Source organism: Sinohyriopsis cumingii, chromosome 3 (assembly GCF_028554795.1).
Source record: "Sinohyriopsis cumingii isolate HCF-2022 chromosome 3, ASM2855479v2, whole genome shotgun sequence".
NCBI classification, from domain to species: domain Eukaryota; kingdom Metazoa; phylum Mollusca; class Bivalvia; order Unionida; family Unionidae; genus Sinohyriopsis; species Sinohyriopsis cumingii.
Genome location: NC_142963.1, coordinates 10,499,400 through 10,527,158, shown reverse-complemented (window position 1 = coordinate 10,527,158; position 27,759 = coordinate 10,499,400). Strand labels below are relative to the sequence as shown.

Below are 27,759 nucleotides of genomic sequence, written 5' to 3'. Positions count from 1 at the left end.
AGACTATCGCTGTCGCAGAATTGCAACAGAGTGGGTTTTTTGGACTAAATGAACAAGACAAACACAATGTGGGAAAGATGGAAATTTATGAATGAATTAATAATGATAAATATATGATGTAAAAATACAATGATTATCTCACGCTCTCAACATATGATTTACTCAAAACACTCTACACAACATTCACACATCGAAAATAAACAAACCAAATATTAAATAAAAATGAAGTGCAGATCCAAGAACCCTCATGGACTGCACATACCCCTCAAACAGTATTTTATTCAACAAGAGATTCACATGATCTCGCACAAAAATTATATTATGATTCAAAAATAATCTTAAAACAAGATTCAAAATACTCTTGACGCCACTTAAGGTTCAAAATAATCTTGACACAACTTAAGATTCAAAATAATCTTGACACAACTAAGATTCAAAATAATCTTGACACAACTAAGATTCACAATAATCTTATCACAACTAAGATTCACAATAATCTTATCACAACTAAGATTCACAATAATCTTATCACAACTAAGATTCACAATAATCTTATCACAACTAACAGCATTGTTCTGGAAGCTCCAGATGACTCCAAGAAACTTTAGACGGCTTCGTACAGCTTCGGACCGCTCTAGTCATATTCACAATCACATTTCATAGACAATCACGGCTACAAACACGATCAGCTACCATAACAGTCAGCTACTATAACAGTCAGCTACAAACACAGTCAGCTACGAACACAGTCAGAATCAGCTACAATACAACCACAATCAGCTACAATAAAACCAAATTGGACATAATAGTTTCTGTATAATCTCTAGATATATGATAATACTTTAAATCTGCGTTGTAATAAATACATTATTACGCGATAACACAGTACAAACCGAATAAGCTTCGCTTATCAAATAAAAATAATGTAAATTTAACACTTACCCCTATGGCTGGAGAACAAAGGAGAGTGTATACTCCTTGACGTGATCCAAAAACGACCAGTATGGTTTTTAGAGATTCGTCTTACTTAAATCCATAGGAGAGTGAGTACAAGTCGGGATAGAATACCCGTGCATATCATGTTAGTCATGATACCTGTCACAAATAATCTGTGGCTAGGTACATGTTAATACAGTCGCTTACCTGGAAAAACACATTCACCCTAGATAACGTTGTACGCATGTACAACGAGAAATAGTCTAATTTTTTTAAGACAAAACCAAGTTATTTCTTTGCCTAATTCTGTGACAATCGCGATGAATGGAAAGTCGTAAGCGATCATCTTCTTTGGCTTGACATTGCCGTTTCAGTGTGGTTAACAAAGAAGTCCACTTTTCGGTGATGAAACCCTCTGCTTTCTTCAGCGGTACGTCTGACTTGAAAAGTTTAAATTTCACCGTGTACTTGGAGGCCGTGGTTCTAAATTTTGTAGAGGAGCGTTTATCTGTCTATTGAATGTGGTAGTACTTTTCAGGGGTTACTGGGGGTGAACTATGGTTTGACTATGTCTCTCTGAGCCTGGATTCTGGTTCACTCATGTCATCTTCAAAATCACTGGCATGAATATGAACCAAGACTTCAGCTAATTTGCGAAGCGATAGGTCATGTTTCTGCCTCTTACTTTCTTTTCCTTTCTTCACGAAATGATGCAATAGTTTTTTCTTGATTGCAAAATGTCAAATGACAACATTTTAAACGTCATGGTCGCTAATATATCAATGCAAGGTCAGTGAATTCCTATATAAAGGGTTAGTATTCATTTCACTCTCAATCCTTCAAGAAAGATGGAAGAGCCAACACATATCAAACTTCTGATCAGTGCTTTGCGAGGTGTAATACAAAGGTTTTCTTTAGAGAAGCCGACGGACTACACCCCCTCCTTTCGAGATAAAAGTCAAGATTCTTGCTGTATCTGTAACAAAAAAGTGCATTTGTCTGCTTAATGTTTATAACGTCAAATTACGAAAAGGTCAAGATACTTGTTATCACTGTCAAGAGAAAGGACATTGGTCTTCAGACTGCCCTAAGAAACAACAGGAGTAGGAGGTAGAGAGGGATTCCGAACAGGAAGAAGAGGTACCCTCCGGAAAGGGAGAACCCAGAAGAAAGTGAGGAAGAGGAGGAAAAACATGTGAGTGAAGAAATTCTAAAAAAGGAGAGAGTGAAAAAACACAGAAGAAGTCTATGAACTTTTTAAATTGTTGTAATGTGGCATTGGATTGTAAATCTGTACAGAGAATAGATCAGAAAGAAAAATGTGTCTTTTGGTTTTGATTTTATTAATACCGAGGACCTACACTCATGCACTCACACAAGACCATCACGGGAAAAAAAGGGATTGGACATTTACCTAATTTTGGAAAACATGTAGTAGTCTCTTTTCGAGAGAGGTGGGTGGCCCTGAAAAGGACCGTTGGCTTTTTAAAATAAAAAACAAACAATCTCAGGAACGGGAGGTAATGAGCTTTAACTGCCTTCCTCTTTTGTCACGGCCATGACCTAGTTCTGATCTGCTTTGTCGATGATTCAGTAGAAATCACTAGCGTTTTTATCTCATGTGTAGTTGTGTTGACGGGTTTGGACTGTTTGGTTCAGGAAGGTCTTTTTCTCTTTGGTCGTATGGAAGAAGTCTGATACATTGCTTTCAGACTCCTTAACACTGTCAAAATGTCTAAGAGTACTGCAACCGTTTGACTTTCACTGGTTTCCTTCTCTCCTAGAAGTAGTGAAGTGGGGCACTAGAGCGACAATGGGAATTAGCATTACAGAGACCCCTGGGCAAATATAGCGACAATGGAAATTTAACATGGAGAAAAATCGTGGGCAAATATAGCGACAAGGGGAATTTAACATGGAGAATAAATCGTGGGCCACTCTAGCGTCAAGGGAAATTGAACATGGTGGGATTGTCTAGGGACAATGATGGTAGAGGGTCAAACACAACAGAGACAGAGACATACATACACTAGTACAAGCGTGAGATTTATATATAAAGCATTACCAAGACGTGAAATCTTGCTGGGGTGTTCAAACATTTGCATAATTTTAATGATGCTATAAATAGCTATAATCAAGGAAATGCTCAACGACAAAATGGATGTGACTAAAAGTAACGCTAAAATGACGAAATTGTCCCAGAATTTAAAGGAAAATAAACATATCCCCGAAAATTAAGTTACAACGGTTTAGAATAAAATGGATAAAATTAGTAACTACTTACAAAATCAACTTGTGTGACGATCGTCGATAAACACCCATGTATCTATTTATAGTTATAATCAGCTAAAATTCCTATGAAATTCCACTATCTATTTATAGTTCCAACTTGTGGGTTATTCCTTTGGAAAATCCCACTATCTTTTTATAGCCTCAGCTTGAGTGACATTCCTGTTTATGAACTCTAGTATATATGTATAGCTACAACCTGGGAAATCCCCAAGACCATATTTATAGCCTTAAAATTTCCAGCGTCAGTGACGTCACTGTACTGAACACTAGGGGATAAATGTCAACAATGTTGCAAGTGGCTGACCTGAATACGCGCTACTGTAGGTATATAGGTAGAATGTATTTGATAGGGATAAAGGGAGTTTTATAAGGACAAACAGAGACCAATGCACACACACAAACACACACACAAACACAAATACACACACACACACACACACACACACAAACACACAACGTAAGCGCGCAGACATACTCACACACACACACACACACACACACACACACTATAAAATAGATAAAATTAGTAACTACTTACAATATCAACTTGTGTGACGATCGTGGATGAACACCCATGTATCTATTTTTAGCTATAATCAGCTGAAATTCCTATGAAATTCCACTGTCTATTTATAGCTCCTACTTGTGGGTTATTCCTTTGGAAAATTCCACTATCTTTTCATAGCCTCAGCTTGAGTGACGTTCCTGTTTATGAACTCTAGTACATATGTATAGCTACAACCTATCGAAAACCCCAAGTCCATATTTATAGTCTCAAAATTTCCAGCGTCAGTGACGTCACTGTACTGGACACTATGGGATAAATGGCAACAGTGTTGCAAGTGGCTGACCTGAATACGCGCTACTGTAGGTAGGTAGGTAGAATATATTTGATAGGGATAAAGGGAGTTTTATACGGACAAACAGAGACCAAGAGACACACACACACACACACAAACACACAGACACACACAACGTATGCTCGCAGACATACTCACACACACACACAAACACACACACACACACACACACACACACTATAAAATGGATAAAATTAGTAACTACTTACAAAATTAACTTGTGTGACGATCGTCGATAAACACCCATGTATCTATTTATGGCTATAATCAGCTAAAATTCCTATGAAATCTCACTATCTATTTATACTACAACTTGAGGGTTATTCCTTTGGAAAATCCCACTATCTTTTTATAGCCTCAGCTTGAGTGACGTTCCTGTTTATGAACTCTAGTATATATGTATAGCTACAATCTGTGGAAATCCCCAAGTCCATATTTATAGTCTCGAAATTTCCAGCGTCAGTGACGTCACTGTACTGAACACGAGGGGATAAGTGTCAACAGTGTTGCAAGTGGCTGACCTGAATACACACTACTGCATGTAGGTAGGTAGAGTGTATCTGATAGGGATAAATTGAGTTTTATAGGGACAAACAGAGACCAATACACACACCCACACACACACACAACGTACGCGCGCAGACATATGTACACACACACAAACACACATACACACATAGACACACAGAGGGAAGAGGAAAAAACAAACCCCAAATATACTATCAACACAGAAGGGAGATAATACAAACCCCAAATAAACTATCCGCACAAACGTACGCGAACGCATACAAACCACATATATACTATCCACACTCGGGAGGAAGAAGAAAAAACAACCAAATATACGATCTACACAACGTACGCGAACACACACACACACACACACACAAACACACACACAGAGGGAAGAGGAAAAAACAAACCCCAAATAAACTATCCACACAAACGTACGCGAACGCATACAAACCCCAAATATACTATCAACACAGAGTGAAGAAGAAAACGTTTTTTGAAAGCACCTAAGCCCTCACCTGCAATGACCAACTCTGCCAAACACCTACACCCCACTCCCCCCACTCCCAACATTACAAAACCCATTTAACCCGTTATTTTATGGCATCAGTGTGTGATTTAGGAAATATCAAGACACAAAATGATGGATGAATAGACTGACTATTGTTTACGGACTTGCATGCCTAAAGAGCGTGCGTGAAGGAAAACATCCTTCCATTTCAATTCTAACTAAAACATGATCCAGAGGGATAGAGAGAGGTGAAAGAGCACAATTTCATAAAGTGTGAGTAGAAACAAAACACGCCATCGTTATTATATAATGTCAAGACCAAGAGACACTTACGTTTTCTTTCTGGTCTATTCTCTTTTAGAAGGTAGTATGAAATTTCACATCAGGGCCAACGCATCCGCTCACATTGTCAATTTTTTCCATTTCCATGTCTTTACTGGCACAAGTTCTTCATCATCTTCAATTTCTTCTTCTTCTGAATCCCTCTTTTCTGTTTCGTCTTGATTCTGTTTCTTCTCTTTTCTCGTAGGGCACTCTGAATTTCAGTGTCCTTTCTCCTGACAACGATATTAGGTATTTTGACTTTTGTCTCTCTTTCTTAGACGAAGCAGGTATTCTGGAGACAAATACTCATTTACCTTTGCAGATATAGCAAACTTCATTAGCACTTACACACTTTCGTATGACTCTCATCAAATCAACGACCAAAAGAGTAAGTTTTGTTGCCACTTTCGCCTGTGAATTATGCTTTCGTATGACTTTTAGCAAATATTTGACCAGCAGGTCGATCTGTGCTGACTCTTCCATCTTCTTGATCGTTTGAGAGTGGAATGAATACTCTGACGCTAAGATACTCTCCTTATATACAGGGACCTGCTGCGTATGAAACCTAGTCAAATGTAATTTTGCAATAAGATGAAACGATTTCATTGAGGAAGTAAAAGGCAATGATGTACCGTATCGCCTCACACAAAACCTGAAGTGTTAGCTCAGATCCGTGTCAGCGATTTCGAAGACGACATAACTGAGCTTTCATCAATGCTCTCCAATTATGCCACAAAACCACGAGTCCTGATTCACGCCAAAAGAAATTTCGTTCGGTCCGTAAAAAATAGTATCACATCTGAGAAACGCAAAAACGAACTTCCAGAAAACTGAGAACGACGGCTTACACCTACAACGTGAAATGTATGAGTTCAAGTAGTGCGTAAAACTTAGTCAAGTTAAATTTTTATAGTCAAGACGAAACGATCTCTTTTCGAAGAAGAAAGCAGACACCAAGCGACAATGGCGATCCGTGTCACACAACACTTTTCAAAATGTATATGATCAGAGGTTTGTTCTAGCGATCTGCATGGTTAAATTAAATGTTGATGTATTTTGCAACAAGACGGACACAATTTCCATGGGATCGCCCATGGAACCATTGTTCGTGCATTAGTTTAATTTTTTTAAATATTTTTTTTATATAAATCGCCTATAGGATAAACTCAGTAAAGCATTGCCATTCTCGTCACTGTGTGAATAGCTACTCAAGTCAATTCGAAGTGAACGCGGTAAGAAAATAAGTATAGCCAATGAAATGGCTTACAACGGGTGATGCTTTGTTTTGTTCTAGGACTGTGTGGCATAATAATCCCTATGTTCTTGCGTTGTTACCATTACAGTGCAGACAGACTGAAATGTGAACTTACAAGCCCTCTTTGTGTGTGTTGTACCATTTCTTCTTACCACATCAAAATACTGAGCGTCACAGTATTGGTTCGCATTTTCAAGCTGACCATTTTTTTTATATCTCACTTAAACATTTTAACATAAACGCTCACACTCACATCGGTAGAGTCAGAACAGATATGTTACAGTATTGAGGGGCATGTTATCTTTTTTTTCTGTTTTTTTTTTTCTTCAAACTAATGAATTTGGGGTTTGTATGAAGTAAAGAACCGAAAGTACAGTGAAACTCAAGGATGATGACCCAGTCTGTCTGTCTATTGATGCGTGTATTTACTTAAGAAGAAATATGACCTCTAAAACACAAAGAGATACGGCAAGCATGATTAGAATGAACATAACTATGTTTTCCTTCACGCCCGTGTAATTTAGAGTTTCACTCCTCTTTGGAGACAAACTTGGTCTCCTTTTGTAGGGCTTGAAATAATAAAAAACCTGAAAAAATCTTAAGCACTTTGCTATAGATAATTTCATCAACAGACTAAACAACATAAATACCGTTACAACACTAGAAAGCCTTAAATCTTCTATCAAAAAGAAATGCATCAAAAAATTAAAGATTAACGATAACTAACCAATGAAACCGAATTTAACAAAGGCAGTGACATGTGAAGAACTGTCTCTCACTTTGGAAAGGTAGGCGAATGTACTCTGTCATGCACCATCAACTTGAAAAAAAAATTATAAACAGAGAGAAACCTGAATTCAAAATTCAGTTGTTTTTTTCTTCAAAATTGTTTCGTTTCTTTTTTCTTTTTTTGGAACAAATCTAAGCACTAATATAGAGTGGAAAAGGGAAAATGCACATACAAGCTTTGATATTTCTGAAAAAATGAGGGGATATTCCTAACGTTCATAACGACCTATGGACTTGGACTTGTCTGTGACTTATCCACAAAACAAGATGTACATATTTCTGGTCAAGCTGCAAGTGTGTGCGTGTTTTTGAAAATGGTAAAAATGGGATATACAATTTTCTCGTGACACTTATAAAGTGAAGAGTCTGTGCAAGTGTCAAAAGCCAAAGTCATATAAGTTTTGTATTTTGTACGGCTTGTAAAGATTTCCACTTTAGAAAATGTGAAGTATCACAAGTTATTATCACAAACAGAAGTGGAACATAGGGGCTTGCAAGAAAGAAAATAACCCAGACAGTTGGTGTCATCAAGAGTGCTAGAGACGGTACCCGAACTTGCTTGCTTGCTTACTTGAATTAAAGTGATTTTCGCTCTAATGGAGCATATATCACTGGTTTAATAACGCACCGTGTGATTTTTAATTACTCCTGGGGAAGGAAAGAGAGCCTCATCTTCCAGGCTTTTGTGCACTCACAGACTACTTTTAAATTTAGCCACTCAGGTGTAGGACTAACTAGTCCTTAACAACCTGACTGAAAGGCTTTAAACATGAGTGGGAATAGTCTCACCACACACTCATTTTTCTGTCCGAGCGTGGTAAAGGAGGAGAAAGGTGCTCAAAAAGACAGCCACGGGTGTTAAGTACTCAACAAAACGCTAGCCCGTACTTATTTCAAATCAAGTCGTGTCACCAAAAAAGACGACGTGTACGACATCAAAGGCATTGTCAAACGCAGAAACCGTAAAGTGGGCAAACGACGTGTCAAAGAAGTGAAAGTACGTTGGAAAGGATATCCACCCAGTTTTCATTCTTGCATCGACGCTTCGCACTATAAAAAGAAGTGACCATCATGCCCTTTCACACAGATTCAGCTACTGCGATCATTCCTTCACCCAATTCTTCTCTGCAAGATTTACAAACACAACCCTTGTGGGTGTGGTATGGAAAACGTGTGCCTAAAACGCAAATCGTCTTTTTCTGCCAAACCTTCGTGGTTTATTGTGTCATCGGTGCAGCCATTGCCAATTTGAGTTTGCAACAAGGAGACAAACACTTGTGGACCATTTTATTGAGCAGATGCATCGGCTACCTGCTTCCCAATCCCTCCCTGAAATTCTCTTCGAACGGGAACCACTGGAACATTGTGTCCAGTGCCAGTCACCACTCCAATAACAACAACAACAACCCAATTTTGGGCGGAGACACTCCTCTAACTTCCAGTATCGCCTCGGAGAGCCACAAAATTCTGGAATTATAAGGAATAACAACCAATTTTACTTAACCTTACCCAGTGATAGTTCCATAGAGGTGTTTCCCAAGAACACGTTGTGCTGTTACACGGTCAAATTACCTCAGACCATTGGGAAGTGGCTTTAGTGGAAATCATTCACCCAACACAAATCAAAAACATCACCGAAAAGCAAAACACTTTCGAGGTGGAAATCCTGAATGCCCAATTGGAGGAAGAAATCAACAAAATCGGGTTTTTAGGAGACACAAGACCAGCCAGCAATCCAGCCTTCATTATCTACACCTTGAAAATTCCTTCAGGTTATTATTTTAGTGGTGAACATTTGGTGGACACTATTGCGGACAGGTTCAACTTAGCCTTTGGCAAAGCACTGAACAGAGCCAAAAAAAGTGTGAAGATTGAGTACCATAAAGTGGCTCATCGTCTCGTGATCAAATTTCAAGATACGGACACATTGTCCCTCAGGTTCAATGGTAGTTTGTTTGAAATTTTGGGTGGACATGCAGAAATGGTCGCAAACAATATGAGCCCCAAGATCAAAAGTAATATGGATTTTTACAGAGCTTTTGGAAACCCGGTAGAACTGAACCAAGGACTTAATTTGATCTTTGTGTATTCCGATGTGGTGGAGTACAACGTGGTGGGACACACCTCTGTGCCGTTACTGCGTGTCATTCCTTTCAAAGTGGATAGTACCACAAACAATGACCAGGCAGGTGCAAACACCTATCACGTACACCGTGAATTTGTACATCCTCACTATTTGCCCGTCAGTAAGTCGTATTTAGACACTGTCAACATTGCTATAAAAGGAGATCTGGGACAAAATATTCCATTCACCAAAGGGAAAGTTACAGTGAAACTCCATTTTCGAAAATGGTTCTCTAACGAATTGTAAGTCAAGACATCGACGAGGGACATTTTCTCCCTATAAAATCCGACCAGATGCGTGTGGAATTTCAGTTTGCAGAAAATCTACGCGCAGATAATACGGTGAACGTCATCCTGTATGCTGAATTGGACAATACGATATAAACCAACAGTTTGAGAGAAGTCATTCTAGACTATTATAAGTCATGGAAGACTTTTATCAATGTTTGTATAGTAGGGATTCTTTGGACATGGAATGTGAAGATCCTGAGGAAGGAGAACCCCAAGACAAAGACGAAGAAGTCATCATGATGAAGTCTAGATGGTCAGAACAGGAAGCACATTTAGTTTCCTGCTATGCTATAGTCTTGACAGAAAAAAATTAAGGAACTGATCAAGAAAGATTGCTATGGATGTCATGACGATCATCCCAGTCAAATTCAACACGATAAATGTCTGATGCTGAGTCAAGAAGAAAAATTGGACGAATATCTGGACGAAGCTTGGAGTCTCATCTCGGACGAAGACGTGTTACATCAGTGGTATAAAGACTTGCGTGAACATTCTTGCCCACCATTAACCACTCAAAAGATCGATCGTATCGAAGCTCTCCTGAATCAGAGTGAGGACACGAAACGAAGAAACGGTTATTTGTCAGACATTTTCAAGCAAAAAGTCAGGATCGAATTGATGACTTATTATTACTTGTGAAGAAGAAGAAGAAAAAACGCACAAAACAATGGATACCTGGGAACTTTATTACCTTTTGAACCACAGTTCGTATACGGCTTCTTGGAATCCTGTCGTCTGTGCTAAAGATGAACTCCCTCATCGCAAACCTCAAGACCATCAAGCTTATGTCATCAACACGGACGACAGTCATCTCCCAGGAACCCACTGGGTAGCCGTTTACTTTCCTCAAGAAGGATGTGTGGAATATTTCGATTCGTACGGATTGCCCCCTTTGGAAGACGATATCATCGACTTTATGAGAAGAAATGCTCAGACCACCCGATTCAATAATGTGAAATTACAAGGCACAGATTCCTTGGTGTGTGGACAATATTGTGTGTATTTTCTGCATCATCGTAGCCTGGGCTATTCCTTAGAACATTTAGTGACTCATTTTGATCCTCGTTCTTCTTCTAGAAACGATGTGAAAGTAGATCGATGGTTTTGTGACCATTATGCTTATCTTTTGTCTCAAGCTAGGAAACGTAGTGTCCATCAATGGCCTAATGATTTCCAACAGTGGAAATCACAATTTCATTCACAACGTTGTCAGCCCTGTTTAAAGTAGAGTGTGAATTGAAAAAAATGTTTGTCATTTTTTTAAAAATGTTTGATGTTATAGTGTTGGATTATTGTTAAAAAAATGTTAGAGTTGTTTGTTAGTATGAATAAAATAATGTTGTGTTTTGAAGAAAAAAAATGCCTTTGTGGTTTGTTTGGCTATAGGAATCTTGATTCATGCTCTTTGACTTCTCTCTATCCCTCCCATAACACTATTTGAACGTTCCGGCTCGAAAACCGTGTAGTAATGATTTCCTTCACGTCCGCGCTTTGACCATAAAAACGGGGCGGTCTCCAGTCTGCCCATCCATTGTTAACTCATCTTCCTACGAAGATGTGCTCAAGATTAGCCAAGTTGAACGAAGCCTATGTGAATTTGCATAGGGTCATGACAAGTCTGATACCGAGACCTGAAGAGATAGACAATATCATAATGTTGAAAGTCACTGAAGACCTGAAAGAAGAGCTCTTCAAGGAGGAATTCAAGAAGGAGAAAGAATAATGGATGGAGAAGTACAGACTTTATAAACAGCAGAGAGAGCAGCAACAGCAGCACGAACCTGACAGAGGCTTTGTCAACAGTTGTATCGACACCAAAGAGTTCTTCTTCTCTTTTCCGAAGAAGCAGACCTTATCCTGTGAGAAAGCCTGTCGTCAGAGGAGGCCGCCATCTTATAACCGAAGCGATCGCCATAGCTTCAAGTTCCAGAAAAATTTTCAGGGCTACCCCATATTCTCGAAAAGAAATAACATTCCATTGCCTATGATGTGTTAGTCAGTTAGAAGAAAAAATACAGAAGTGAGTCTGTCATCACATGATTTCTTTATCTTGGTTAGAAAGTGCGACTCTAAATCCTTCGTTTCCGTCGCTTATCAAAATTTTAAAAATAGTAATGTTCTGTAAAAAAGTGAGTGAGTGTTTCTTTTAGGTTTGTGCGGGTTTTTTTTTGTTGGTGATAATATGGATAATGTAAGTTCGGGTACAACGAAATTAAAAGAATTAGGCCCAGAACTCGGTGTGGAGGGAAGAAATATACGCAACAGTAACGGGAGCAAGAAATGCAGACCTAGCCAGTTAGCACTCCACCCACCTCGAGAACACAAATAACATCTAGTCAACAGCCGACTATACCTAACAAACAACCTGCCCCGGAAAGAGTGCTGGCAAAACAAAGGGCCAATTATGTTAGACAAACGGTATGGCAAACTCAAATGTAATTATTGGAGGCACTACGTTCTTTTCTGGGGCCCCGAGTGGCCGAGTGGTCTAAAGCGCTCTCCGTTACGGATCACTGTCATCTCACCTTTGTCTGCGTGGGTTCGAGTCTCGGATTCGGCTAATGTGGGTATGTGAGAAAGCTTGCCAGTAGCTTCTCGTGGGTCGGTGGTTCTTTCCGGGTTTTTCCCGGGTTCTTCCTCCACCATTAATACTGGCCACCATGTATAGCCTATCGCGTGCTGAAAAATGGCGTTAAACCCTACAACAACAACAACGTTCTTTTCTCACTCCGATACTACAGGCAATCTCAGCTGAAAGAACAACCACAACAACAATAAAAGCGACAGACACCATAGCAGCGGATTTGAAACTATCTTCCTCAACTAAAGAATTAGTATCAGAACCAGAAGAGGAAATTGAGGCGGTTGAGGAGGAAAAGGGGGACGCTGACCCTCGTTGAGAAGTACACCGAAATGGGACTAGATCAAGCATTGTATGACGTCAACAAAGCAGGGCAGTTTATTAGAGCCATACAATACGTTGCCTACAAATCTCTAGACACCTTTAAACCAAGACCTTCGCAATGGGGATTAGGGTCAGAGTTCTTCCCCAATTCTACAGACAAACCTACAGTGGATACCCCCTGAGTCAACTGGTAGAAGCCGCTGCTTACATTGCCGCCCATCATGGCTACGCATTTCCTGATATCAAGAATCATGAGACTAGGAGTGCGGGAAAGAACGTGAAAGCAAAAGAGAGACGTGTTACCTTCTAATAGAACAAAACCAACCTTTTTTAGGGCTCCAAAAGATTGCTTTTTGTTAAATAGGGAACCATATTTGGCTTGGTATCCCTCCTTGGCTAAACTCTTCTCGAAACAAACTTGACGCATTGGAACACCGCAACAAACTTAACTTTTTAAACATAACAGTGACCAAACTGGTATATGTCTCTTACACATAATAATTTAAATAAGATCAGTATGGCTATTGTTATGTACACTAAGTACTAATATTAGATAGATATGTTAGGAAGTAGGAAATTTAACACACTCGTTAGATTTGAACTAATTCCACAAGTGGTTAACACATTATTCTTACTTTTTACTGTCCATTAGGAAAAACCTGACTTGATTTGAAATAAGTACGGGCTAGCGTTTTGTTGAGTACTTAACACCCGTGGCTGTCTTTTTGAACACCTTTTTCCTCCTTTACCACGCTCGGACAGAAAAATGAGTGTGTGGTGAGACTATTCCCATTCATGTTTAAAGCCTTTCAGTCAGGTTGTTAAGGACTAGTTAGTCCTACACCTGAGTGGCTAAACTTAAAAGTAGTCTGTGAGTACATAAAAGCCTGGAAGATGAGGCTCTCTTTCCTTCCCCAGGAGTAATTAAAAATCACGCGGTGCGTTATTAAACCAGTGATATATGCTCCATTAGAGCGAAAATCACTTTAATTCAAGTAAGCAAGCAAGCAAGTTCGGGTACCGTCTCTAGCACTCTTGATGACACCAACTGTCTGGGTTATTTTCTTTCTTGCAAGCCCCTATGTTCCACTTCTGTTTGTGATAATAACTTGTGATACTTCACATTTTCTAAAGTGGAAATCTTTACAAGCCGTACAAAATACAAAACTTATATGACTTTGGCTTTTGACACTTGCACAGACTCTTCACTTTATAAGTGTCACGAGAAAATTGTATATCCCATTTTTACCATTTTCAAAAACACGCACACACTTGCAGCTTGACCAGAAATATGTACATCTTGTTTTGTGGATAAGTCACAGACAAGTCCAAGTCCATAGGTCGTTATGAACGTTAGGAATATCCCCTCATTTTTTCAGAAATATCAAAGCTTGTATGTGCATTTTCCCTTTTCCACTCTATATTAGTGCTTAGATTTGTTCCAAAAAAAGAAAAAAGAAACGAAACAACTTTGAAGAAAAAAACAACTGAATTTTGAATTCAGGTTTCTCTCTGTTTATAATTTTTTTTCAAGTTGATGGTGCATGACAGAGTACATTCGCCTACCTTTCCAAAGTGAGAGACAGTTCTTCACATGCCACTGCCTTTGTTAAATTCGGTTTCATTGGTTAGTTATCGTTAATCTTTAATTTTTTGATGCATTTCTTTTTGATAGAAGATTTAAGGCTTTCTAGTGTTGTAACGGTATTTATGTTGTTTAGTCTGTTGATGAAATTATCTATAGCAAAGTGCTTAAGATTTTTTCAGGTTTTTTATTATTTCAAGCCCTACAAAAGGAGACCAAGTTTGTCTTCAAAGAGGATTGAAACTCTAAATTACACGGGCGTGAAGGAAAACATCGTTATGTTCATTCTAATCATGCTTGCCGTATCTCTTTGTGCTTTAGAGGTCATATTTCTTCTTAAGTAAATACACGCATCAATAGACAGACAGACTGGGTCATCATCCTTGAGATTCACTGTACTTTCGGTTCTTTACTTCATACAAACCCCAAATTCATTAGTTTGAAGAAAAAAAAAACAGAAAAAAAGATAACATGCCCCTCAATACTGTAACATGTCTGTTCCGACTCTACCGATGTGAGTGTGAGCGTTTATGTTAAAATGTTTAAGTGAGATATAAAAAAAATGGTCAGCTTGAAAACGCGAACCAATACTGTGACGCTCAGTATTTTGATGTGGTAAGAAGAAATGGTACAACACACACAAAGAGGGCTTGTAAGTTCACATTTCAGTCTGTCTGCACTGTAATGGTAACAACGCAAGAACATAGGGATTATTATGCCACACAGTCCTAGAACAAAACAAAGCATCACCCGTTGTAAGCCATTTCATTGGCTATACTTATTTTCTTACCGCGTTCACTTCGAATTGACTTGAGTAGCTATTCACACAGTGACGAGAATGGCCATGCTTTACTGGGTCTATCCTATAGGCGATTTATATAAAAAAATATTTAAAAAAAATTAAACTAATGCACGAACAATGGTTCCATGGGCGATTGTGTCCGTCTTATTGCAAAATACATCAACATTTAATTTAACCATGCAGATCGCTAGAACAAACCTCTGATCATATACATTTTGAAAAGTGTTGTGTGACACGGATCGCCATTGTCGCTTGGTGTCTGCTTTCTTCTTCGAAAAGAGATCGTTTCGTCTTGACTATAAAAGTTTAACTTGACTAAGTTTTACGCACTACTTGAACTCATACATTTCACGTTGTAGGTGTAAGCCGTCGTTCTCAGTTTTCTGGAAGTTCGTTTTTGCGTTTCTCAGATGTGATACTATTTTTTACGGACCGAACGAAATTTCTTTTGGCGTGAATCAGGACTCGTGGTTTTGTGGCATAATTGGAGAGCATTGATGAAAGCTCAGTTATGTCGTCTTCGAAATCGCTGACACGGATCTGAGCTAACACTTCAGGTTTTGTGTGAGGCGATACGGTACATCATTGACTTTTACTTCCTCAATGAAATCGTTTCATCTTATTGCAAAATTACATTTGACTAGGTTTCATACGCAGCAGGTCCCTGTATATAAGGAGAATATCTTAGCGTCAGAGTATTCATTCCACTCTCAAACGATCAAGAAGATGGAAGAGTCAGCACAGATCGACCTGCTGGTCAAATATTTGCTAAAAGTCATACGAAAGCATAATTCACAGGCGAAAGTGGCAACAAAACTTACTATTTTGGTCGTTGATTTGATGAGAGTCATACGAAAGTGTGTACTAATGAAGTTTGCTATATCTGCAAAGGTAAATGAGTATTTGTCTCCAGAATACCTGCTTCGTCTAAGAAAGAGAGACAAAAGTCAAGATACCTAATATCGTTGCCAGGAGAAAGGACACTGTAATTCAGAGTGCCCTACGAGAAAAGAGAAGAAACAGAAACAAGACGAAACAGAGAAGAGGGATTCAGAAGAAGAAGAAGAAATTGAAGATGATGAAGAACTTGTGCCAGTAAAAACATGGAAATGGAAAAAATTGACAATGTGAGCGGATGCGTTGGCCCTGATGTGAAATTTCATACTACCTTCTAAAAGAGAATAGACCAGAAAGAAAACGTAAGTGTCTCTTGGTCTTGACATTGTATAATAAGGATGGCGTGTTTTGTTTCTACTCACACTTTATGAAATTGTGCTCTTTCACCTCTCTCTATCCCTCTGGATCATGTTTTAGTTAGAATTGAAATGGAAGGATGTTTTCCTTCACGCACGCTCTTTAGGCATGCAAGTCCGTAAACAATAGTTAGTCTATTCATCCATCATTTTGTGTCTTGACATTTCCTAAATCACACACTGATGCCATAAAATAACGGGTTAAATGGGTTTTGTAATGTTGGGAGTGGGGGGTGGGGTGTAGGTTTTTGGCAGAGTTGATCATTGCAGGTGAGGGCTTAGGTGCTTTCAAAAAACTTTTTCTTCTTCACTCTGTGTTGATAGTATATTTGGGGTTTGTATGCGTTCGCGTACGTTTGTGTGGATAGTTTATTTGGGGTTTGTTTTTTCCTCTTCCCTGTGTGTGTGTGTGTGTGTGTGTGTGTGTGTGTGTGTGAGTCTGCGCGCGTATGTTGTGTGTGTGTGTGTGTGTGTGTATTGGTCTCTGTTTGTCCCTATAAAACTCACTTTATCCCTATCAGGTACACTCTACCTACCTACCTACAGTAGCGCGTATTCAGGTCAGCCACTTGCAACACTGTTGCCATTTATCCCCTAGTGTTCAGTACAGTGACGTCACTGACGATGGAAATTTTGAGACTATAAATATCGACTTGGGGATTTCCACATTTTGTAGCTATACATATATACTAGAATTCATAAACAGGAACGTCACTCAAGCTGAGGCTATAAAAAGATAGTGGGATTTTCCAAAGGAAAAACCCACAAGTTGGAGCTATAAATAGATAGTGGGATTTCATAGGAATTTCAGCTGATTATAGATACATAGGTATTTATCCACGATCGTCACAGAAGTTGATATTGTAAGTAGTTACTAATTTTATCCATTTTAGTCTAAACCATTGTAACTTAATTTTCGGGGATATGTTTATTTTCCTTTAAATTCTGGGACAATTTCGTTATTTTAGCCTTACTTTTAGTCACATCCATTTTGTCGTTGAGCATTTCCTTGATTATAGCTATTTATAGCATCATTACAATTATGCAAATTTTTGAACACCCCAGCAAGATTTCAGGTCTTGGTAATGCTTTATATATAAATCTCACGCTTGTACTAGTGTAGGTATGTCTCTGTCTCTGTTGTGTTTGACCCTCTACCATCATTGTCCCTAGACAATCCCACCATGTTCAATTTCCCTTGACGCTAGACAGTCCCACGATTTTTCTCCATATTCAATTCCCCTTGACGCTAGAGTGGCCCACGATTTATTCTCCATGTTAAATTCCCCTTGTCGCTATATTTGCCCACGATTTATTCTCCATGTTAAATTCCCTTGTCGCTATATTTGCCCACGATATTTCTCCATGTTAAATTTCCATTGTCGCTATATTTGCCCAGGGGTCTCTGTAATGCTAATTCCCATTGTCGCTCTAGTGTCCCACTTCATTACTCCTAGATCTTGTTTCTTGTCTGCTTCTTCTTATTCCTGTCGTTTTCGTCTTGCCTCTTCTTCTTGGTGTTGATGCTGAATGAAAAAGACTTATTCTACTTCTTTCTGCTGTTGCAAACATTTTCTCTAACTCTTCTTCTGCCTCTATATAAAATCATCGACGTACGGTAAGGAAGGTGTGTGTTTGTGTGTGTGTGTGTGTGTGTGTGTGTGTGTGTGTGTGTGTGTGATTTGGATTTTTTAACGTAGTTTTAAAAATTTTTCAGTCATAATGCTACGATGTCTACAGCGTGGCAGTTTATAGTGATGTCTAGCACTGGGGCATCTTGCCGCAGACATGTAGCATGATGTCCCACCCCTTCACATTATCTTGACACCAGTCCGACCAGTCCTAGCACTAACCTCTTAATGCTGAGCGCCAAGCATGGCAGCTGTTAGTACCATTTGTATAAGTCTTTGGTATGACTCGGCCGGGGATCGAGGTGGACTCTCTAACCACTAGGTAACCGGAGCGGTCGGTAGGGAAGAAGACAGTGGAGAAGGTGATGGTACCGAATAAGATTCTTCTGAAGAGAGCAAATCCGCTAAATCCCATTCTTCTCTTTCGGAAGTAGGATTGTGGTTGTTTTAGTAGCCGCTGCAATACCATCACTCCTAGTCTCCACAGCCGTTGCACCATAATTCATCGTCTTCTTAGTTTCATGTTCTAGCTCTGTCGCATTGATTCATTTTGCACATACGCTAGCGCCAATATATAGGAAATGTGACGTCCTAGGTAGCTCTCTTCGGTTTGGAAGACAATTTCCGCACTGTGACTAAATTTTGTATGGCGTGTTTGGATTGGTGAATGAACTCAATCCGTTTCGATCCGCACTTCCACTGCGGTTCACTTCATTCCATTCACCTGTTCTCCTCACAAGATTTTGACTAACGTACAATCGTCTACCCTCTTATCGTCAATGTTGTTCAACCCGGACTATCGAATGTGTGTCAGATCATTATGGGCAATTACCCAGATGACAGAGACAGCCCTTTGGAAAAGAAGGATCTATCTCGAGAGACAAGGCTGACTGAAGCGAGTCTTAATCTAAGATACAGGGTTCAGATGAAATTTGAGGAAGAGAAGAAGATTTATGCAATGTCCTCTCTTATCTGAATTGTGTTAACTGAATAAACCAAAAACCCGTTTCAAAGCCAATTCGTTGCCTCGAAAAGATATCTATTCTCTCTTTGTCTAAGAAAAATGTTAGTAAGCTTTTGTATAATAGATTTATGTTCATATGTCCTTGTTATTATAATATAAAAATGAAAACCAAAAGATACTTACATTTATCTATTGATCTATTCTCTGTAAAGAATTACAATCCAATACCACAACACAACACTTTAAAAAGTTCATAGACTTCTTCTGCGCTTTGTCACTCTCTCCTTTTTTAGAATTTGTTCATAAATCTATGTGTAATATGTCCATTTATATATGTCTCTACCCCTGTGTCTAACCTAGGGACATAGAAAAGGGACATTATAGAGACAAATTTAGGGACATTGTAGGGAGATTATAGAGACAAAAATAGTGATGGTGTGTTTGTGTGTGTGTATGTGTGCACGCGTACGTTTGTGTGCTTGTGTGTTTGTGTGTGTTTGCTTTTTTCCTTAACAAAACCACTTGTCTCTAAACTACAAAAGTAGTGTTTGTGTGTGTCTATGTGTGTTTGTGTGCGCACGTACGCTTATTTGTTTGTTTGTTTGGTTTGTATATGTATGTGTGATATGCCTATGTCTCTGTCTATGTCTCTAACCCTGTCTCTAACCACGTCTCTATGTCCATGTCTCTATTTGTTCCTAGAATAACGCGTATTCAGATCAGCCGCTTGCCACACTGTTCCTCCCGATTGAGGTCAGCCCCTTACAACATTGTTGCCAGTGTCCAGTACAATGACATCTCCTCTGTATAATGCATATTGTCCCTTGACAGTCCCACTCCATTGTCACCATACATCCCTATGTTCAATTCCCTTTTTCCCTATACAGACCCAATCAATTAACTTTTCCTCGTCCGTATACAGGCCCAGCCTATGTTAAGATTTCCTTTATCTCGCTATAGTCACACTTATGTTAAATTTCCCCATGTTAAATCCACACTTTCTCCAGGGTACAACCCCACCTTTCTCCTTATATAAACCATATTGCCCTAAAGATAATGCTTACACTAAGATAAGTAGATGGAATGTCTATCCAAGGGTTATCACTGTATGTGCAAACTGAATCCGTAATAAATCTTATTTGAGTACACTGAAGTCAGTTTGCACAAAGGATTAAAAACAAACAACATTTTAATGACCAAACTTTCATAAAGGACGACACATATAATAAATTTTCAGTGATATTTAGTTCCATTATATCCGCGTATGCCTTGGTTCTACTTTTTAAGTTCGAAAACTTTACACTTGTTGACGAGTTCCACTTAAATTCGTTCTTTCCTCTTTATTTCCAAAATGCTAAAGACAACTGCATTTCTCAATTATGGGGTCTGTAAATAGCAATCATACCACAAACAATCGTCATTTAATCAAACTAAGGACAACGCATTCATTCACACAATAATCATTTCCCCCATATAAATAAATAAATAAATATATATATATATATATATATATATATATATATATATATATATATATATATATATATATATATATATATATATATATATATATATACATACATACACATATATGAGTCCTGCAAATAAATATTACAAATGTAGTTTGAAAGGTATTTCACAATAACAAAATAACAATTTAATTTCATAAAAAACTATCTGTGAACACGAATGCCTCCAAAGATGAAGGCCTCTGTAAATAAGGGCATAAATTTCTGTCATAGGCTGGTTATTCTTTCGGAATACTCGGGCTAGTTGTTCTTTAGAAATACTCGATAAGTAAGAAGAAAATAAACATTTCGTTTGGACAATAAGGCGTTAGTAATACAGTGAGGAAAGAAAGGGCTCAAATAAGGAAAAGTAAAAATGTGAGTTTGTTCGCATTCTAAATGAAATAATATATTTTTAGGAAGAAGGATGTGGCTGATTGATAAACGTTATAACACGAGTTATATAATATCCTGCATCTAGTTGTCTATTATCCCGCAGCCATTCATTTTTTTCAACATTCAGTCATCTACTATCCAGCAAGCCAATTAATAACTATCCACTTCCAGCGATTTACCAATTATCAACCAGTCATCTACTACCAGTACCCAGTCATCTACCGTCCCCCTTAGTTAAGAGCAACTACAATTACAACACTCCTATCTCTTGACCTTGCTGCATAATTATTTAGATTTTGATCTTATTTGCTACTGTTCCGTTTTAAGATGCCTCTTTATCGCCCTCTTCTCTGTTTCAATCTCTCTACGAGTTCTTTAACAGCCTAAATGGGATATTAGTTTAGTTTAAAATAGGGGTTGAAGTAGGTAGGAACATAATTTTAGTTTTACTGATAAGGGATTCAAAAGGCATTATATATTGCTTTTTTAAAACCCCACGTTGTGTGAATGGTATGCAGTTTTATCTGCAATAGGAGAGTAGTGAAGGGTAAGAATAATATACAAGGAGGCTGATATTTGAACTTTATTTTTTAGGGGAATAACATGGTACCTAGATAGCGATTGACTGAGAGTTTATAACTGGGTGTTGATACTGGATAATTGGTTGGTGGAGAGTGCTGCACAGGGTATGAATAGTGCATAAATAGTTGGTGGATGATATATATATTTTTGATATGAAATAAGTAACGTTTGGATGGCACATAACTTGGTGTTGATAATAAAGAAATTGGTGTTGGAATGGCGATAACTGTGTTATGTTAGTATATTTATGAAGAAAAAGATAATATAATACGGTAACTAATTTAGAGCACAAACACATTTTCTCTAAATATATCAAATATGCTACAGTGTTACAGCAGGTTCACCTCATAAAATAAATCTATTACATAATGTAATTTCTGTTCGAGTGCAGACCTTCGTCTCATGCTACACTAACACAAAATTTTCTTTAAAAATGACGATCTCTTGTTTCTCACCGTAAACTCCTCGTTTGTTGTGACATATTTTCAACAAAGGCCTCCAGTGGACCCTAAATGTGCCCCTTACTATTGATGCTCAAGTACTTTTTTCTAAATCTGTTAGTTATAGTAAGTAGATTAATTTTGTAGGTGAAAATGAGATTTGATGACCCTTATCAGACTGTTGTAACAAATTAAAATCTCCGAAACGGAAAAGCTATTTACATCATTTCTGAAAGTGAGAATGTTAATATACATGGAACCGATTCAGGCCTGATTCGTTTTACTCTAAATCTGTAATTTTGATGCGGTGGTTCACCATTATGCCAAATTCCTGTAGCATATTTATTGACCGAATGACACAATACTTTAACAAAAACTGTTTATTTCTGGAAGGAGACAACTAAAATTTTAAAATATCTCTAATTAACGGTCAAAAGCACACAATCTTGACTGAGCAGTGTCGAACGATGGAATTACGAGGAGGCAGGAATACACGCACTACCTAATTAGTGAAACGAATAGTCAGAAATCAATCATTTTCCTGTTTACATAGATACCATTTCGTTTTGTAATAATCATCTGTTTTGAATGTCCAAATTTGCCAATCGTTATCACCAGTGCCCCCTAATAGCGGCTCGTGTTTCTGCTTAAAGAGAATAGTACAGATTTAGACTTGTACTTTTTGTCTTTGCATGGTTTTTGCAGGAGAAACTTTGAGAATATATTTGACAAAAATCAAGATTTAAATGAGATTGCTGCTAGGAAAGTTTCAGTGACATAATAATTTTAGAGCTGACGATTTCGGTAGATTATCTCCACGTTAAGTATTTGCACTCTAAGTTAAGCCAAGAGTAGAAATATTCCCACATGTAAAGAGGTACAGAGGATTCAACGTTTTGTATTAAATATATTTTGCGAGAGAAAGTGGGAAACATTCTATTGTCACGAGTGACTAAGCCATTTCACTCATGTAATACTGACTTATGTTTAGCAAAAGGACCCGTATATCTTTTCCACTGTATATTTCCCCCCCCCAAAAAAACCCCTTTGATTTGCATGCATGTTTCCTCCATTATGTGTCAATGATATATTAACGCGTCAAGTTAACGCGTAACGCATACATAAAAACATGTTCATAAATTTAAAATAACTTTAGAGTTGTAACATTTTTCAAATTTAACTTATACAAAAAATGCATCAGATTCTGCATTTTGTCAAACTAATGAATTAATGACTGTTTTTAAAAGACCGGTAAGAATTGCTTGTATTTATTCGTCAATATTCTTACATCGATTAATACAGTAAACATATATTTTAGGGTTGAGGTACCGCAGAAACGTCACAGATCGGAGACACCAAAACAGCTTTCAGAACATAATATCTTTTAACAAAACATAATGTTTGGTGACAAAATATCGACGTGCAATTTTAGTCACGAATATATTGCAAGATTCATATCAAGACAAGAAGAAGAAGAAGAAGTATAAGAGCAAATATAGTTCCTAGACAGGAAAATAAAATAGTTATAACCGTTTCCTGAAGTGGTTGGTTATGAAAGACTTTAGTACATTGGTCATACATGACATTTTCGTATTTTTATAACCATTTGTCATACAATTAATAATTACCACGAGCATTGTGATTACAAATTTGCTCAGAAACTAACTCTGTGTGGTGTACAACTACTTGTAGCTTTGCTTGAAAATGGAATAGTTTTCGGTGACTCTCTTTGGAAATCAAATGCGGTACTTAGTCTTGAAATGAAATATTAAACACAGTGTACGTGCTAATGCATAATTGCTATTGCTGTAGATATATCAAGATCGAGGGGTTGAGGGTATTGCAACGTATATGTTATAATGACACTGAACTTCAGTCAAACATAAGTTATATACTGTTTGCTTGAACCGCCTAGTCAGAGGAGAGGAAACCAAATTATCCACTTGACCGTCGGAAATAAACACTATAAATGAGGGGTTATGTTGTATCAGTGTAAAAGCTATCAGTTGTACCAGAAGCGAACCTGAGTACCTTATTTAAAATCTTACATGCATGCTTTCTACGAAACTCTACTGTAACTTTTATTTTATTGTGATTGTAATATGATTTTTTTTCTGGATTGCCACTGTCCTATGAAAATTCATCAAAATCTGTCTAGTAAGACCTTACCTTTTCCTAGCAATAAATGAATAATATCAATGTTTATTCAACATGTTTGTTCTAGAATTAGTTCAGCGCTCGCTTTCCATCTTTATCAATGAACTGAATAGCTTCATGTCACAAGGTTGCTGGTAAAATGACAAATGGTCTTTTTAACCCTCTAGCATCAACCTCCCTGAAAATCATTTTTCGAAACCAGGTAACGTTCATGTGTTGATGTGCTAACAGTCTTGCTATATCAGCAATTGGTCAGTGAACATCCACACATTATAACACATCCATAAGTTACATCTTCAAACCATCCAAGTAGATTTTAAAGTTTTGACCTGGAAAAACTACCTTTGGTTTAATTTAATGTCCAGCTACAATCACATGCTTACAAATAGCGATATGAGTTTTCTGTGAAGTAAAGCTGATGACATCATTTTGTAATCGTAGCGACAAACCTTCCCACATTTTGGACACAATGGAAAATCGGACTGGTGCGCACTGTACTAACGTATTGAGTCTGCGATCATGTTCTGATCTAAACATAATTTTAGTTATATTCCTTCTACTTTTTAAGGCAGACAAGAACTTTTTCTGGAGTGATTATTACATAAATCTCTTGGCAACTGCATGACCATAGGGACAGCAAACTCCGTATGCCTCCTAAGAAAGCAATAGAACCAATACTTTCCTCCTTTCGTATTTGGGAAAATATTGGGCCACCCTTCCTCACTTGTGATCTTCATTTCCTGTTTTTCCAGACAAATAATATTCTCCTAATACTATTTACTCATTCACCCATTTATATAAGCTTTCTTCCTCTTCCGGGGGAAAGAGGTTCTTGTGTTACGGTGTTTTGGTGTTGACAGTGTTACGACTCTGTATTGAAGTAAGTAATACAAAAGAGCGAAAACCAGCAATTTAAAAAAAATCAACAAATAATCTATTGCCATAGAATACAAAAAAGTTCAAATTTGAAAGGAACATAGAGTCTTGTGAGTTAGATCCCAAATAGTCCTAAAAGTTTTATCATAAGCCCAACAGTTATAGAATATTCTAAATGAATTCCAGTGTTCAGAATGATTTCCTTTATTACATGTGTTGATGTGCCATTAATCTAGAATAATGTTGATGTACTAACATTCTTGCTGTATCACAATGATTTAATCCAAGATATCATTGAATGAATCAACAATAATTCAAAAATATCAATTTAGTCCTAAATCAATGAGCACATTGTAATGTCAGTGAATAATTTAATCAATATATCTTCTGAACACAACAAACATTTACTCCCCTAAGACTGATGTTAAGGTATGGAACAATTCATCCTGATGTAAACATATTTCATATACAAATTTAAGACACTAATCTATGTTTATTTAATCTTTATACGAGTTTCTGATTATAAATGTAATCACCAGAAATTATTTTTTACTTTAATGTCAGTATATGTAAATGTATTCATAAGTTTCTTAAATATATCCGCTTAGAATAACAAGCATCGTGTTTTAGCTAATTGATGATTTTAAAAAATGAGAACCTCTTGACTCTAATATTGGGCACTTCCAGTATGCAAACTTCTTTAGAAGATAATTAAGATGGCCAAACTATTCCTCTGTTGGCACTAATGAGACGAGCCCAGGCCTCAGACATCTTTTCATACGGATATAAACTTTAGCAATCAATACAAATTGATTCTTCCAGTTCACCATTACTCCTTCTGCTGATTTGCTGTCCACATTTCCTTTCAAGCACTCTAGGATAATATCATACGCTTTTGTTATCAAATAAATACACACTGTAGTGCATTGTCTTGATTGGAATTCTTACACTGTTGATAAAAAAGAAAACTTTCGAAAAAACGAATTGAGATTCAAATGTAGTGCTTCTACTTTTTTCTTTTTATAAGTGAAATCAAAATATCATTAAAGTGCTCTGCAACATTCTAGAGTTAGACGATCTTTTAAGGAGCCTGGTGTTCTTAATCAAAAACTGTGTGCGCACACGCATAACAGACAACCTCGGTTTTAAGTTGTTTACCACTCTGCTTGAATAAGGACACAAAAGGATGTATGCATCATGTACAACGACTTGATCTGCTGATTTGATGTTCTATTTTGACTCGGATTTCTGTTCGAAAATGTAAACCACATGTATATTGTGTCTTTGCTGTCAGGATACATAGTTACATACCAAAGTTCAGGATTGTTAACAACACTATCAATTAGTCATAGATTTGGGATAAATACTGATGATAGAACCTGTATATGATACATTCGATTCTGTATTATATTTTTATGTTTTATAGGCCGATGATTCATAACAACAGGAAGTTAACCAATCCAATTTCTATAGGATAAGGGGCTCTAAAAAGTGTTCCTGTAGAGATTTCATAAGAATATATTTCACAAGTAGTGTAAGTAGCTTTGTGCCCTAAATGGGCCTATTATATGAAAAGTGGCTGCATACAAGAAATGCCCTTATATAACAAAGTGTAGTGAAAAATATCAGTTTAAACCAGTGTAGTGTCAACATATAACATGCACTTACGGTGAACATTCTAAGGGATATCAAAGACACAATAAGATCAACTTGAGGTGGTTTAGAACAGGTATGAGATTGTAGTGACCTTGAAGCTGACCATACCAGGTCTTCTTCGTCCTGTATCGTAAACTCAGCTCTATTTTATGGTAAAACTTATTTATTGAGTGCCATTTTTATTAATTGACGTTTAGCTGACGTATAATTATTTTGTAAATGAATGATGAGTAGAATAGAGTAATATCATAATTTGCAGACGATAGGTAGATGCAGAATTAATTAATCTAAACATGTGAAAGGATTGTTTGTATAAATCGCATAATTTTCTTTTTGTAAAAGTGTATTTGAATGAATGTATTTGAAGAGCAACACAGATGTGAACATTTTCTGCTTAACATTTTCATAGTTCTAAATTCTGAGTTTGAAATATCTAACACCAATATATTTGGACACAGAAATTTCAATAAGTTTCGCATTCTTTATACTTGGACATTTTACAGAGCAATACGGTCGACTCAATATTTGAATTGATGAACTTGAACATTTGAAGTTTGAGATATGAATGTGCAATACATTTAGGCTTGTACCTTTCTAAGCGAGACAATTCATATGTGGCGCTTTACATAGCAGTACATTAAATCTGGACTTAGAAACTTCAAAGGTCATTACCTTTCGGAGCAAAAATATGTTTATTAGAGCAATACATTGTCCATTACAGAAATACACTTGCACACATATATTTGAAAGCAATTCATTTGAACTCAGAGAGTAATAGATTTGATGTTTATGGAATGTGATTGTCTATGCGAAAAGCATAAAACTGCTGTCAGAAGGGCATGGTAACACACTTAAACGTATTGCACATACTTTCATTGTATGGTCCTACTTTTTCAGTGATATGTCAAAATCCTTTATTCTATGTATTTGTACTTCTATGGCTTTTACGTTCCAAAGTATTGGTGAACTTTTTAAGGTTCATACAGGGACCCATTATCATTCCGTATACTTCAAACATTTCGCATGGGAAGACATGTCAACATGGGCTGTTAACCAAAGGCATTTTTATGTCTAGTTGATCCTAACGGATATCCAATATGGCCACCACA

At 37.4% G+C, this 27,759-nt stretch overlaps 1 protein-coding gene across 7 annotated transcripts in view; it reads left to right on the top strand.

The window, feature by feature from the left end:
* Positions 1-27,759, top strand: part of LOC149802451 (cell adhesion molecule CEACAM2-like) — a 134,352-nt gene that overhangs the window by 3,715 nt on the left and 102,878 nt on the right. For 5 of the 7 annotated variants that reach the window (XM_089951676.1, XM_089951675.1, XM_089951679.1 and 2 more), the window contains exon 1: positions 26,398-26,802. The exons of 1 other annotated variant lie outside the window; for it this stretch is intronic. In XM_089951676.1, coding sequence (XP_089807802.1) covers positions 26,800-26,802 — 3 coding nt within the window. In that variant the 5' untranslated portion in view covers positions 26,398-26,799. Of the gene's footprint in view, positions 1-26,397; positions 26,803-27,759 lie in introns of those variants that run through there. One more of the 7 variants, XM_089951677.1, reaches the window with a different exon arrangement.